This window comes from Poromitra crassiceps, assembly GCF_964638095.1.
Source record: "Poromitra crassiceps genome assembly, chromosome: 18".
NCBI lineage: Eukaryota > Metazoa > Chordata > Actinopteri > Beryciformes > Melamphaidae > Poromitra > Poromitra crassiceps.
Genome location: NC_139636.1, coordinates 7632614 through 7647480, shown reverse-complemented (window position 1 = coordinate 7647480; position 14867 = coordinate 7632614). Strand labels below are relative to the sequence as shown.

At 43.9% G+C, this 14867-nt stretch overlaps 1 protein-coding gene across 1 annotated transcript in view; it reads left to right on the top strand.

The window, feature by feature from the left end:
• Positions 1-499: 499 nt before the first annotated feature.
• LOC310792496 (NEDD4-like E3 ubiquitin-protein ligase WWP2) overlaps positions 500-14867 on the top strand; it is a gene marked incomplete at its 3' end in the record, with an annotated part of 38134 nt that continues 23766 nt past the window's right edge. Inside the window, exons 1-5 of the mRNA XM_083654173.1 lie at positions 500-552; positions 1787-1868; positions 6392-6548; positions 7196-7317; positions 10961-11098. Of these exons, the coding sequence (XP_083510299.1) occupies positions 1799-1868; positions 6392-6548; positions 7196-7317; positions 10961-11098 (487 nt within the window). The 5' untranslated portion in view covers positions 500-552; positions 1787-1798. The remainder of the gene's footprint in view (positions 553-1786; positions 1869-6391; positions 6549-7195; positions 7318-10960; positions 11099-14867) is intronic.

Genomic DNA, 14867 nt, shown 5'->3' with positions numbered 1-14867 from the left:
ACACACACACACACACACACACACACACACACACACACACACACACACACACACACACACACACACACAATCTGGGTTCCCAGATTGCTGCTGATATTGCTGAGTGATAATGACTTATTATCTACTCACCCCCATGCAAATTTCACCTGACCTGGTCAAAGTAGATAATGATAATTGACACCATATTAATTTTGGAGTAAACTATTTAAAATTCCATTGTAATCTTTTATTAATTGTTTTTGAACTCCCTGTTATGGTTTATATTTATGTTATCTTGCTTTAATAAGCAATTGCTTTCATTTTAGCTGTTTATTTTATTCTTTTTATTTTATTCACTCTAAAGCACTTTCGCTGTTTTGAAAAGTGCTATATTAATAAAGATGGTGATGACTGATGATTAATATTATTATGAATAATTATATTGTAGCTGAACTCCGTTATATTGTCTCCCACAATCCCCTGCGCCTCAGATTTACCGTGGGTCACGTGGTACTGTCACTGAGGCGGAAATGAAAGTTAACTAGCGACAGCAGCTGAGCACAGCCGAAAAAGGTACGAGAAAACCAGAATTTACGCCTAATGTATTAGCGTGTCAATAGATGTGACGTGTTCCGACGTGAACTATGTAATTGACAACGCCGTTTTATTAGTCGCTAGTTGATAAGAACGGGTTTTATTGTCATGTCCTTTTGTAAAAAAAACCTCGGAGGTTGCTAGCTTTATCTTTGTCAAGGTAGCCAGAGTAAGCCAGGCTGAGACAGGAAGTCCACCGATTGTGCCTTCAAAGTAAATAAATAAATACATAGAAACGGTCGTAGTAGGGTGGGAAAGAAGAATGATGAACGTCCTTAAATGTAAATAAACGTAGTCTTTGTTTTCACTTTCGCCCTTTGTATTAGCCAGAAAACTTTACAACATGCATTTGTTAGTAGAGTTGCAGGTTGAGATTTTTAACCGGAAGTGGTGTTGTTTTTCTTTGCTAGCTTGATGCTGGTGCATAAAAATACCTTGATCATCTTCCGTGTTTGTGTTTTGTGCGCAGCACCCAAGGGTATTTAAATACGGGCACAATGAAATCTGGTCATCTGCGACACCTAAATCCGCAGTAGTTTAGGTGAGGGGTCGCTTTAGCCAGTGGGTTTGTAACGCTGCGTGACCAGTCGGCTCGCTGTCTGGGGATGCTGTCCGCTTTTGTTGTTGTGGTAGCTTTCATGTGTTTACATGCAGCAAGGAGACACGTCCGAGGTACTCATCCGACTAATACAAGATTAAGCATTCGCCTTTATCATGGTCAGGTAAACCCATTGTCATGCGTGGCCTGGCGTCGTTGACTGGTTTTAGATTGAGATACCACCAGCAGTAGTCACCTTGGCAGTACAGTAGGTAACGTTACATACAGCTAAGATGGGGCTGTCTTCTGGATCTCTCCTCCCCTAGGAGAAAGGTGAAACTCAGCTATAGCCTCGAGAGAACATGTCAGTATTGGCTGTGCATTGTCTTTCAATAATGTATATCACCTCATTGAATACAATAGGCTGCATCCCTGACTTTGCTTAAGGTGGTATGTCAGGGTTTGACTGAAGGTTATGGTACCTGCTGCAAATGATGCTACTGATTGGACAAACTTGACATATTTGCTGTTGCTCTAATGATTCATGTACGATGGCTTGCTATTCCGACACCTTGTTTGGAAGGGTTCTTTTATGGTCTGTGTGTGTGTGGTATAATAAGTGACAATATTCTGTGTGTGTGTGTGTGTGTGTGTGTGCGCGTGTGTGCGTCTAAGAGCTGTGATGCCATGGCAGCTGCCAGCGTGACCAGACCTGGCAGTGCCCAGACCACCGAAAAGTCTCAGTTGACCTTGAAAGGTAATTATTTTTTATTTTTTAATGTTTAAGGCCGCACTGATACATGTGTCTGGTGGCCTGTAAAAACCCTTCACATGGTGGGAATTTGACATTTTAATTTTTGACCTTTCCATAAATTAGAAACTCTCCCCTATAACTTTTTGAATAACTGAGATGGCTCTCTCAGATCAAAAGTTATGAGTATTATAATCTGTTGTGTGTCTAAAAGTAAAAGGTGATCAAAATGGCTTTAAACATTCCACAACATTGTATTTCCTACAGTGGCATTCCACCAAAACCATAACAATAAATACTTTCCCTTTTGTTTTATGAAAACAATTATTCACCATGATGTACTGCGGAGATGAAAGTAAGCAAATCACTCAAAATCTCAAAATAGCTGCAAAACTCATTTTCAACCTTCTTTTGCTCATTGCCACCAATGTGCAGCAGCGACATGTGAAGGATTTCTGCAGGCCACCACACATATTGCTATGCAATATCATGGCCGACACAGTAACGGCAATATAGCAATACCGCGATATTATAGACAAGCCAACCACGGTGGATGTCAAGCAACCGCCACAACCTCAATCTCATGTTTCTTTCACCCCATTTACACCTGGTTTGTAAATGTGACCTGTATCCGGATAAGTGATCTGGATGTTATCTGGATAAGGAAAAATGCATGCTAATGCAAGGTGTGAATGCATCGTGATCAGGAGGATGTGATCAGATCTTCCTGACCACATCTGGAGGTAGTCTGGCTCACATTAGGTTCAGATCTTTTACACCGCATTTACACCTGGTTTATAAATGCGACCATTATCCAGATAACTTATCCGGATACAGGTCACATTTAAAAACCAGGTGTAAATGCTGGGGTGTCCCCCCCCCCCCCCCACTATGAGGCTAGGCACTTCTTGTTTTAAACTTCACTGTGTGTGATGTATTGATATATAAATTAATAATGAAAACAATGAGAGTGTTTTGTTTCCCGCCAACTGTCTGTTCGCATCCGGATCCGCTGCTCAGTTTCAGTAATTATTTTTTTTAAGAGGGAAACAATGGCAGCTACTCTGGTCGCAAAACCAAAGCTAACTTCACCAGTTTGGGAACATTTCTGGTTTCAACCGAATGGAAAGGGAGAGCCAGCCAATTTAGAGGAGGCAATGTTTCCTGCTTCCCATTATTTATGCATTGATGTCCTAATCACATCCCTTGTTTGGGTTTGATTGGAAAATGCTTTTGTCTCTGAGAAGCTCTTGAGATGATTAAACAGAAAATGGTGGACAGAGTCTTGGAGCAGATTCCGGCTATCAAAAGAGTTTTGGACGACCGTCCGACCGACAACGGCGGCATCATCTAATTGGGAGCTGGCAGGAGTCAGGACATGGCTGTCCTTGAGGGAGGACGGAGGGAGCGCTGCCAGTGCAGCAGCAGTTGGAGATGAAGAGTCCTCGTCTGCGCAAGCGGTGGTGCCACCTGCAGCAAAACAGAAGACTCTTGGACACCTGCTGAAGTCACTGACAACCATCCCAGCATCCAGAGTCCAGCATCCAGCGTCCATACCTAAGAGAGCTCAGCTTGAACATACCTAACTCTTGAGCTACTGTACCTACATGAGGAGCCGAGCCCATAGACTCCAATGCAGATCCACTCGCCTGGTGGCGCGACAACCAGGGTAGATTTCCTCTGCTCTCCAAATTAGCCCACAAGTACCTGTGCATTTGTGCCACGACCACACCATTACAGAGAGGTTGTACTGCTGCCGGGAACTGAACATTGTTACCCCTCTCTGATCCTCTCAAACCACATAAGGTTACGGCTGCACAATTAATCCATATCGGAATCGGAATATGGCCAACTGCAATATGCAAAGTATAGCGCGACCGATATCGATATACCGAACGATATTCTTATATTATACACAATGGCGGGTAATGTTATCACTGCTCAAGCTAACTACCCACTTCTTCTTCTGTTTAGTCCAAACAAACCGGAAATGTAAAACACATAATTTCCTTTGCGATTCCCCAGGAAAGAGCTAACATACAATGGGAAAGCTCTTATGATCTGGATAGGTTGAATTACCGATAGTGAGTAGGAAAACAGCCATTTATTGATCTCAAAATGTTGCGGATTATTGCTTTAATTATAACTCTTTCTGAATGATAAAAGTTTCAAGTAATAATGAATTAATCGTCAGAATGATCATTATTAATAGTGAAAATGATGCTCCATCTATCTAACGTCTACATACCCTGAGCCGCTGCCTCGCTCTTAAAGTAAGTTGAGCAATTTTGCAAGTAAGAACTGATTCCCAAGTGAAGAGCTCTTCTCCTGCCCCAGCAGGAGCAGCTTGATGTGAGCTTGTATCTGTTTTTCCAGGATCTCATCCTATACAAAACACATTGTCTTCATGTTAGTAATCAACTGGGGAAGTTTCTATTCGTTAAAAATGTTACCCTATTCATCGGAATTTGGGGCCTCCTCTTGGGACACCATCTTGGATTCTTCAGAGAGGGTCCAAGGTCTAACCACCATGATCTCTCAAAATCCTGAGGGAAACACTGTTGTGTGCATGTGTGAGTGAGCAATAGCATGTTACTGTTATAAATCTACTTTATTGGAAATGGTATATGGAGTATGGTTATTTTCATCTGTATCATATCACAGTTAGAAATTCTAGTATTGTGACAACCCTACCCAAAACCGTGGTGTATATTCCTAAATGGGCCAAAGAAGACATACAAAGTAACTGCACCTGTACTTACCCAAACAGGCCTGCATCTAACTCCTCTCTTCTGCACTAACCAGGCTTATTTCCCCCCCAAACAGTCACAACTTCTGGATTTCATCCACCATTGTCCTCCTGCCCTCTGATTCATCTCCTCCTCTTCCCTCAAAAACAACCCCCCTCCTCTACCACTCTGTTGAAATGTCTTCACTCGTCCTGTGCTGGCTGGCCCTCTTCCACCTCTGTGTCACGTGACTTCCCTCTCCAGTCCAGAGAAGTGTCACGTGACTTCCCTCTCCTGTCCAGAGGGCCACAGATGAGTCACATGGTGTCTCGCTCTCCAGATGTTGATGAGTTCAAAGACAGCAAGTTCGCTGATGGAGAAACTCAGGAATGGAGACGGCACTTTTCTCCGCCACCCTTTATTCATTCAGGCATCACTCGTCGTCTCCCTCAGGCGCAGACAGGCGCACCTCGAGACAGTCTTTGAAGTCTCGCGCGCCTCGAGTTTCGCGATACGACAGCGATTCGGGAAGTCTAGATTGGCTCTCGTATGACTGACACATGCCAGGACAGGATCCCCCTGCTGGCCGACAACAGTTCAAAGGCGCTAAGCCTGTGTGAGCCCTAGCTGTCAACTTTTACAAGCCCCCCTCTCCTCTCCTCTCTGCTCTTCCCTCAGGCTGACAAGCCCCCCTCTCCTCTCCTCTCCTCTCTGCTCTTCCCTCAGGCTGACAAGCCCCCCTCTCCTCTCCTCTCTGCTCTTCCCTCAGGCTGACAAGCCCCCCTCTCCTCTCCTCTCCTCCCTCAGGCTGACAAGCCCCCCTCTCCTCTCCTCTCCTCCCTCAGGCTGACAAGCCCCCCTCTCCTCTCCTCTCCTCTCCTCTCTTCCCTCAGGCTGACAAGCCCCCCTCTCCTCTCTGCTCTTCCCTCAGGCTGACATGAGTTGCCTCGATGCTTCTGTAACAGGCATCACATCTCAGCCTTGTCAGGACTGTGTCATTCTGCTCTTAGTCATGGCCTAAGTCAAAGTGAATGGAAGTGTTGTGAAAGGGAATGGAAGGGGAGTTAGTAGTACCTTGGATGATTTTCACTCTTCCACTAGAGGGCGATCATGTTTACTTTTCGGCTGTTTGCTCGCCCCGCCACCACCGGTTCAGTGATGCTGCCTGCCAGATCCAAATACTGTGAAAAACTGCACCCAGTGACTAGTCTCAACCCTGGAGGAGAACAGATAAGTCATTCCACACTGTTGACAGACAGTTGATCATAACGGACTGTTCAACAGTGCTGTGGAATAATGACAAACAGAACATGTTTCCACACTGTGTGTTGATCATATCATGATCTCTCACGATCAGTAATGATCAGCATTGGCAAACATGACTTCAAACATTTTCTCCTCCTGACAAGAGTGTTGGCACAGAAGTGGGCAGTTAACATTAATAGCGTTTATCATAAACATGGCATTATCCTTCTTCGCTGATGAGTAATCTAAACCCTTGTCGTGACCTTTTGACCTTTTAAAAACACACACAAAAAACAGTTCCTGCTGTTTGCATTTGCCAGGCAGAATGTGGTTATCATTACTTATGCACACCGCTAAGGCGCTTTAGGCGAAGTGGTGCTCTGCTAGTTTGCCTAACTTTGGTTAGACAAAAATGTGCCTATTTTATTCTTTTATATTCGTTTTTTGTATTCTATGTCATGCATGAACCAGTGTTAAAGGAAGCATCCCTATGCGTTTCCTTCAATATTCTGATTGTGTGTGTGTGTGTGTGTGTGTGTGTGTGTGTGTGTCCAGTGGTCTCAGCCAAGCCTCAGTCTCCCAAGCTGCCAAACCGTCACTCTCGGCTCAGCTCCTTCGTGGAGGTGACAGCCGACGGCCTGACCAGCGAAACCAAAAAAACAGGCAAACGCAGCGGACACCTCGAGCTGCAGTGGAACGAGGACCTCACCCTGTGAGAGCGCACCCGCACCACACACACACACACACACACACACACACACACACACACACACACACACACACACACACACACACAATGTTATTTACTGTTATAAAATCTATTTTTGGTTGTGTGTGAACTTGAGTACACAAGATATACAAGCCAGTTAATTGTTTCCTGAGTTGCAGTAATTAAGCTTCTCTCATTGTGTTGCTATATATTGTTGTACCAAAAAGTACCAAAATATCCTTGTCCACTACATTGCTGAAATATTATTTCAGTAGAAATTAAATGAATGCAATAAAATTCTAGTTACTGTAGGTAAACATAAAATATGTCTCATTTAAAATGCACAGTAGACGTTACTTAATAAAAAAAAACACACACACACAGACACCTTTGAGTCAATGGCCTGTTATACCCTTTTAGTTGGGTGTCAAAGGCTTTGACACTCAATTAACAAGGATAAGAGGACAGAGTTTAAACGAGGTTATTGTACTAGAAAAAGAACAAAACGAAGAGTGTATAAACAAAGACAAGCATGGATTAACACACCAATTTAGCGATGTGTTGGTTGGTGGTGGTTTCTGTACACAGCATGCCAACATACAACTGTTCATTGTATTGTTTAACTGTGTGTGTGTGTGTGTGTGGCACAGTAACGTGACTCCTCAGAGTCGGCTGGATCTGAAGCTGTGGAGCTGCCACACCCTGAGGAAGGAGCTCCTGGGCAGCGCCACCATAGACCTGCTGGACACACTCAGGACGCACCATGGCAAGAGTAAGGCTATATACCACAGATGCCCACCACAAGCCATTTTTTGCAAGTCCAAGTCAAGTCTCAGTCTTTGAGCTAGAGTCCAAGTCAAGTCTCAAGTCTTTGAGGGGCAAATCTTTTTTTTTTTTTTTTTACTTTATTATTTATGAGCAATCCGCATCAAATGAACGTGACCATAAATGTATTTATAAAGTGTAACTTTGTCAAAAACTTTACTTTTGTCAAAAACTTCGTAGACTTTGGGGGCTATGTTACGCCTGCTTCCCAGCTAGCTAATAAGATAACATGGCTGGTACCTACACATACATATATTTGTTTGGATATTGTCTAGTTTCCGCCAAACCAGAAGCTCCGCTCTAGCTTAAAGTTGAGCTGAAATTATTTTTTTTCTATTTTAGATCACATCCCTGGGTATTCAGTGCACCTATTTAATAATGTATGCAAAAAAAAAACACACACACTCAAAAAATCTTTAGTTTTTCACACTTTTTCACATGAAAAGTTCATTTTTCAGAATTTTCAGGATTAGTTGCGAGAGGGCGTTGAGTAGCACTTCCTAAATCTCTCGTCTTGCAGTGTTGAGTCATATCTTGCACTGCTTGCACAGTAGCCCACTGTATGTGACCCAAAAAAACGTCCACACAGCGGAATGTGAACTCTTTGACACTACGATCACAGGGGGCTGGATAACCCTATCCACTGCTGGATTAATTTTCTCCTTTTTATTTGCCCTGCTATTATTGACACAACTTTTCCTCTCAGCCCCGGTGTCACTGTCTGTCGCTGGCTTTATTTTCTCTCTTTTTCTCTCTTTTTTTATATTTTATTTTAAAATTTAACAATATATATGAACAAAAATGAACAAGCTCACAGTAACGAAAAAAAAGGGAAAAAAAACATACATATATCAACAGTTATCATAATGTGGTGCTACCATCAATATAAGGTGCTTATATACTTGTAAGAGATGTCGCGCGTGGGGTCCCACGCAAGGCATCCAACAGAAACCAGCCAGGCAAGTCACCCACCGCCCCTAACCTCGTCAAGGTCGGCTAGAAACGGGTCCCCAAATAGTTAGAAACTTTTTAAGTGAGTTGGTTCAAGGATCTGAGCCTCTCCATCCAGAGATCATGTCTGTCAACCACAGTTGGAAAGAAGGTGAAGAGGGGGACTTCCATTCTTTCAGAATTAGTTTTTTGGCAACAGTTGTCCCCAGTGTCAGAGACTGTTGCACAGCTGTGGGGAAGCCCAGAGAGCTCTCCGAGCAGCCGAAGATGGTGACTTCTGCCTCTGGCTGAAGGGTAATTTTGTAGGCCTTTAGAGTACCAGTCAAATATTTTGGCCCAGAATCCCGACAGTGAAGAGCAGAACCAGAAGGCATGAGACAGAGTGCCCTCTGACACCTGACACCTGTCACACAGTGGTGAGACAGAGAGGAAGAACTTGTGCAACTTGTGCTTAGAATGGTGAAGACGATGAGCTTCTCTCTTTCTCTTCACTGACTGCTCCGCCTCCTCGCTGCAATGTGCTCACTTCCTCACGAAAGTAGGAGCGCTTGTTTTGTTGCAGCTGATGTCCCGAATGAAAATGCGTCAGAATCGATGTCCTGTAGAAATGAGATCGGCGCTAGGTATGAATCGAGATAGCGTTATTATTTCGATTAATCATGCAGCCCTATTGTTGTAATATTGAATGTTGATGATGTTTGTATGTTTTTTTCTTTCTTTTCTTTTCCTGTGTCTGAGTTTGTTTTGTCTTGTTTGTGTACTGCTCTATTAAAAAATAGAAAATAAAATATTGAAAAAAAAATCGTGCAACAAAGAAAAAATGTATACAAATAATAAGGCTAATTTACAAAACCGTTAATTTCAAGGCATCTCAAAACTTTTCGCGGCCCACCTCCGACCCCATAAACAAATTCGGAGGCCAAATAATCCGTTCTCACAGCAGCTATAGCGATAATGTTCCAACATTCAAGACTGAAACGAATGCAGGGGAAACACAGGAAGCTCTACACAGCATCTGAAACAGGTTGCAGCATTTTCACTATTACAGGTTTCAAGGAGCTGTCCATCAGCGCCACACAGACATCAGAAATCGTTAATTGCTGTCTGCAATTAACGAACAATTCATTACTAATTAAATAACGGCATCATGGAGAAATGCATTCTCATACATAACAACCTGACATACAATGTCACAGGAGCCAGACAAAACCGAAACATCAAACAAGCCAAAAAAATTAACGAATAACTCATTACTAATTAAATAACATCAAAACAAGCCAAAATCAACAAATAATTCATTACTAATTGAATTAACAGCCTCATAGAGAAATGCATTCTCATCAATCTGACATACAAGTCACAGGATCCAGACAAAAAAAACGACTCTCTCGTGTGCTTTGTATCAGCTGTTCTGACACCTTCTCTGCTACGTCCTCAATTCTGCACTTGACTGTTATCCGACAATCAGATGAGGTTGATACTAGGCAGCACCGCCTTCTCTCCCAACATCACCTCCACCGTCTGTCTTGCTGTGGGAAGAATTAAAATTTCCCTGATGGTGTGCAGTTTCCCCCGCATCGTCTATGAGTTGGGGCAGCAGATAGGATGTCTCCACTGCCTCTGTGTTCTCGCTGCAGATGCATGTTGCCTCAGTGACTTTCTTCTTGCTCTGATGTTCCCTGAGCTTGTTCTCAAAAACATCCAAGTGGCTTGGTTACATGCTGTCCATGCTTTTTACATGGCTCGTGTTTTACAAAGGATTCGGCGGCCCACTTGCAATACCTCCGCGGATCACCAGAGGGCCGCGCCTCACAGGTTGGGAATCGCTGATATAATATACATAACAAATGAGAAGAGCATGAAGAGTTTACAGGATCTGGTGAGACTTTCCACTCTTTTGACACACAGAGCTGTTTCAGAAACCACCTTTTGAGATGAACGAAGCACTCTTGATCTTTTATTTATTTTATATTATTTTTTTCAAATAAATGAAAACACATTCAAGCCTTTTTCGGGTCAGGTGTTGCTCAGCTGATCCTCCCTGTGGTGAGGACCCTCTCAGCAGGATGAACCCTCTCAGCAGATCTGAGCGTGGCAGATGATCTACACCAGGAATACTTCTCATTTGAGAGGAATAACAGACGATGTGGCGTCGGCAAGGGTGCAAATAAGTACAGTTACACCCGTCGCTGTGTTTCAGGAGCTTTTTCGTGTACTTTTTGAGTATGTTTTGAAATTGGTCATTTTACTTTGCACTTTGCTCCATTTTAAATGACATAAGGTGAAATGTAGTAACTGCACTTCTAGTGGAAGAGTAGGATATTGCGGTTCTCTTTGCACCCCCCCGCTGTTGTGAATGTTTGTATGCTAATGCAGCCAACCCAACTGACATGAATCAAATGGCCTAAATCGCTCTTTTTCACTTTGCTTCTTTTCTTTCTCACCAATCTCTCTCTCCCTAACTCTCATTTTCTACCAACTCTCTCCCTCTCTCTCCCTCCCTCTCTCTCTCCCTCCCTCCCTCCCTCTCTGTCCCTCTCTCTCTCTCTCTCTCCCTCCCTCTCCCTCTCTCTCCCTCTCTCTCTCTCTCTCTCTCTCTCTCTCTCTCTCTCTCTCTCTGCCCTCCCTCCTCCCTCCAGTGGAGAACGTCCAGCTGAGTCTGGTGCTGCAGACGGAGAACAAAGGCTCAGTTGTAGCGGGAGGCGAGCTCAACGTCTGTCTGGACGGCCTGGTTGTTGATCTGGGCTCCCTGCCCAATGGCAGCGCGGCAGCAGACAGTGAGTCCCGCCTTTACCACACACACACTCACTCTCTCACACACACACACACACACACACACACATAGAGGTAAAAGTGAATACACACAAATACACAAAGAAGAACCTAGAGAAGCACACACGCATCGCGGCCGACGTGCACATATGTGCCGCTGTTGCTGTGTGAAATCACTACAGTGTGTTTGATTTCCATGATTTTATGGCCTGAGAAAAGCAAGAAAAGAATGAATTGACACACAAGTAACATAGGATGAAAATATGGTTACAGTAGCAAAAGAGTAATTTGCAATCCCTGCGGCCACATTATGCAAATTTCCCAAAATAGTTTTATCAGGCCTCCAATTAAAAAACAACACCATATATTTATTGGTTTTGCATGTATACACTGTACATCATTCTTTTCATACATACATACATACATACATACATACATATACATCTTTTATAAACCTCCCTCCAATGAACATGTGGCACTAAATAAAAATAAAAAGGTCATTAAATAATTAAATAAAAAGAGTAAATAGAAAAATCTAATGAATCAGATGCAGATACAATCACATTACAAAGCATTTAGATTATTATATTATATTATTTCACAATCAAATCACCCTTCCAATGCCTCTTCAATGTCACCATTTTTTACAAATTCCCAAAACATCTCCCAAATGCCATATAGAACTCAGCAGTCTTCTTCCGAATCATATAAGTGAGTTTCTCAAGAGCCAAACTTTGATGTGAGATTTTTCAACCATTGACCTATTATTTAAAGAGCAATTGACAGGGTACATGCCTAATATACATAAGTTAGAACATAGAGGTAATGGTGAGGAGGTAATCTGGGAGAAATAATTTATCACCGAACTCCAAAATCTTTGAATCCTCTACACTCCCACAAGCAGTGAAACAAAGTACCTTGATGACTACACTCATAAGTTACATGTATCAGGAATATTTGGATCAAATTTACTTAACTTTACCGGCATGACGTAGGTTCTCATTATCCAATTATATTGTCGGCCTTCAAATCTAGTTTGCTGGGACTCCGGCCCGGTATTGTGTTGTGTGTGTGTGTGTGTAAGGTATCGGTAGGTGGCGCTATGCCAAATAGCACAGAATTCGGTACTGGAAAACATCAGGTCCCCCTAAGCACATTCCCAGAGTTTGAAGTCGATCCGACGAATGGTTCTCGAGATAAACCACTTTTTGTGTTGCCAGTAGGTGGCGCTATGCCGAGTCTGTGTGTGTGGGGTGTGGGAGGGTGGCGTGGTATCGGTCGGCCGATGACAAAGTGACATCAGCCCAATGTCACTTTTGTGACACAAAATGTGACGCAAAACGTGACAGACAGACAGACACACCTGTCCACCTGGGCAATTTTATTATAGGATGCAGGATGGCAGGGGCAGCCCACCCTACTCTGCCTACTCTGCCACCCTGCATTTAGAAACCGCCCCCTACCACCCCACTTTTAACCCATTTTAACACACACACACACACACACACACACACACACACACACACTTGACATCCATGCCAAATTTCAGCCTCCTAGGACGAAAACTGTGGTCGCCAAAGGGCGATGAACTTTTTGCGGACCGACCGACCGACCGACAGAGTGACTAGATCTGCTGGTCGCACCTAGAGCATGTATGAAAGAAAAGTGTGTGGAAAAAGTGAACATTTTTAGAAAATGTATGTATGCAATAATAATTGACAAATGAGTTGAATTTCTTCAACCTTTGGGCTTATGATTATTATTATTATGATTATGAAAGCCTTTGAAAAGTCACTGGATCAACTCCTAAATGCATTGGTGGTCCAACTAATAATGAGGCTGGTTTGATCAGTTCCTGAAAAGTTGACATTTTGAAGCTAGGAGGTTTTCACCCATCAGTGAAGAGATAGAAAAGTGAGCGTGCGCGCGCAAACACACACACGCGCGAGCGCGCAAACACGCACGGGCGCACGCACACACACACACACACACACACACACACACACACACACACACACACACGCGCACATTTCCCACAGGAATCCAGACAGCTTATTAATACAAAATGCACCACAATATTAAACCATTTCTCCTCCTCCTCTCACTCTTTCCCTTCCTCTTTCTCTTAAATGTTCGTTCAACATTGCCAACAACCACACACACACACACACACACACACACACACACACACACACACACACACACACACACACACACACACAGAGCAGCTTGTACAGTAGGATGTTTGTGTGCGTCTTTCAGTCTCTCCGCCCTGGGAATAATTTGGAAAAAGCCAAAGAGGTTGTACGTTCTGTAAATGACAGCTTTTCCACAGCCGCCTCTGAAGCCAGCTGCCTTGGCTTGATGCTCTTTGTCCCCGTGCAGATTGAGTCGAGTCTTTCGCATGGGGAGGTGAAGGCTGCGACAGATCAGATCTGGCCCACATGGGGAGGTGAAGGCTGCGACAGATCAGATCTGGCCCACATGGGGAGGTGAAGGCTGCGACAGATCAGATCTGGTCCACATGGGGAGGTGAAGGCTGCGACAGATCAGATCTGGCCCACATGGGGAGGTGAAGGCTGCGACAGATCAGATCTGGTCCACATGGGGAGGCGAAGGCTGTAACAGATCAGATCTGGTCCACATGGGGAGGTGAAGGCTGCGACAGATCAGATCTGGCCCACATGGGGAGGTGAAGGCTGCGACAGATCAGATGTGGCCCACATGGGGAGGTGAAGGCTGCGACAGATCAGATCTGGCCCACATGGGGAGGTGAAGGCTGCGACAGATCAGATCTGGCCCACATGGGGAGGTGAAGGCTGCGACAGATCAGATCTGGTCCACATGGGGAGGCGAAGGCTGTAACAGATCAGATCTGGTCCACATGGGGAGGTGAAGGCTGCGACAGATCAGGAAGCGATTCTTAGACGCATCGCGATGCAGACGTGGACGATTCTGAATCGATTCACAAATGTCAAAAATCTGTTTTAATAACGTGATGTTGACCGGACGAAAAAGGTAACTGTGAGGGCAGGGCAGCACCCAGACACTCTACAGTGCACACATGCTAAAGCTGCTTCTGTACTTTTGGGTTATCTTGTTAATAATAAATCCATGTATCTTGTAGTTCATCTTGGAAAAAAGCCAGTGGAGAACACTTATAATATCAATATGTGAGTGACATTTGTATATATTTGCTGACATTTTGTAATGTAAAAACAACAACAACAAAGAACTTGTTAAAGTGGAGCTGAAATGACTTTTCCAGGGTTTGTGTTTCCTTGTGCTATATCTTCCCAGTGACAGAGGGTAGAGAGTTAGCACATAACGTGTGGAGGAGTTTGATTTGACCGGTGGAAAGTGGGCGTGTCTGGGATTAGGGACTGGAGTTGACTGCGAGGGGCGATGCAGGCAGGCGAGTGCTCTGTGCCCGGACAAATCTGAAACCTAGCGGTCACTTTCAATGTCGCTCTTATGTACAAACACAATATCATGTCAGTACAGCCCTGTGCACGCCTTGAAGCGTGCGACGAGCCGCGGTAAATAACGATAATCCTGGAATGTGAGTTAAGGAGCCTGTTACATGTCCTTTGCATTCGACATTATATGAAGACATTACTGTTAGTTTTATTTTGTATGTTACATACTTATTGGCTAGGGATATTATGGGCTAGAAAACTCTGCCCATGTAGGTAGGTAGCCATGTTGCCTGAATTTTCTCGTAGCCATGAAGATTGATTGACAGCTGTCATGTCATATCAAATTGGGTTGAAA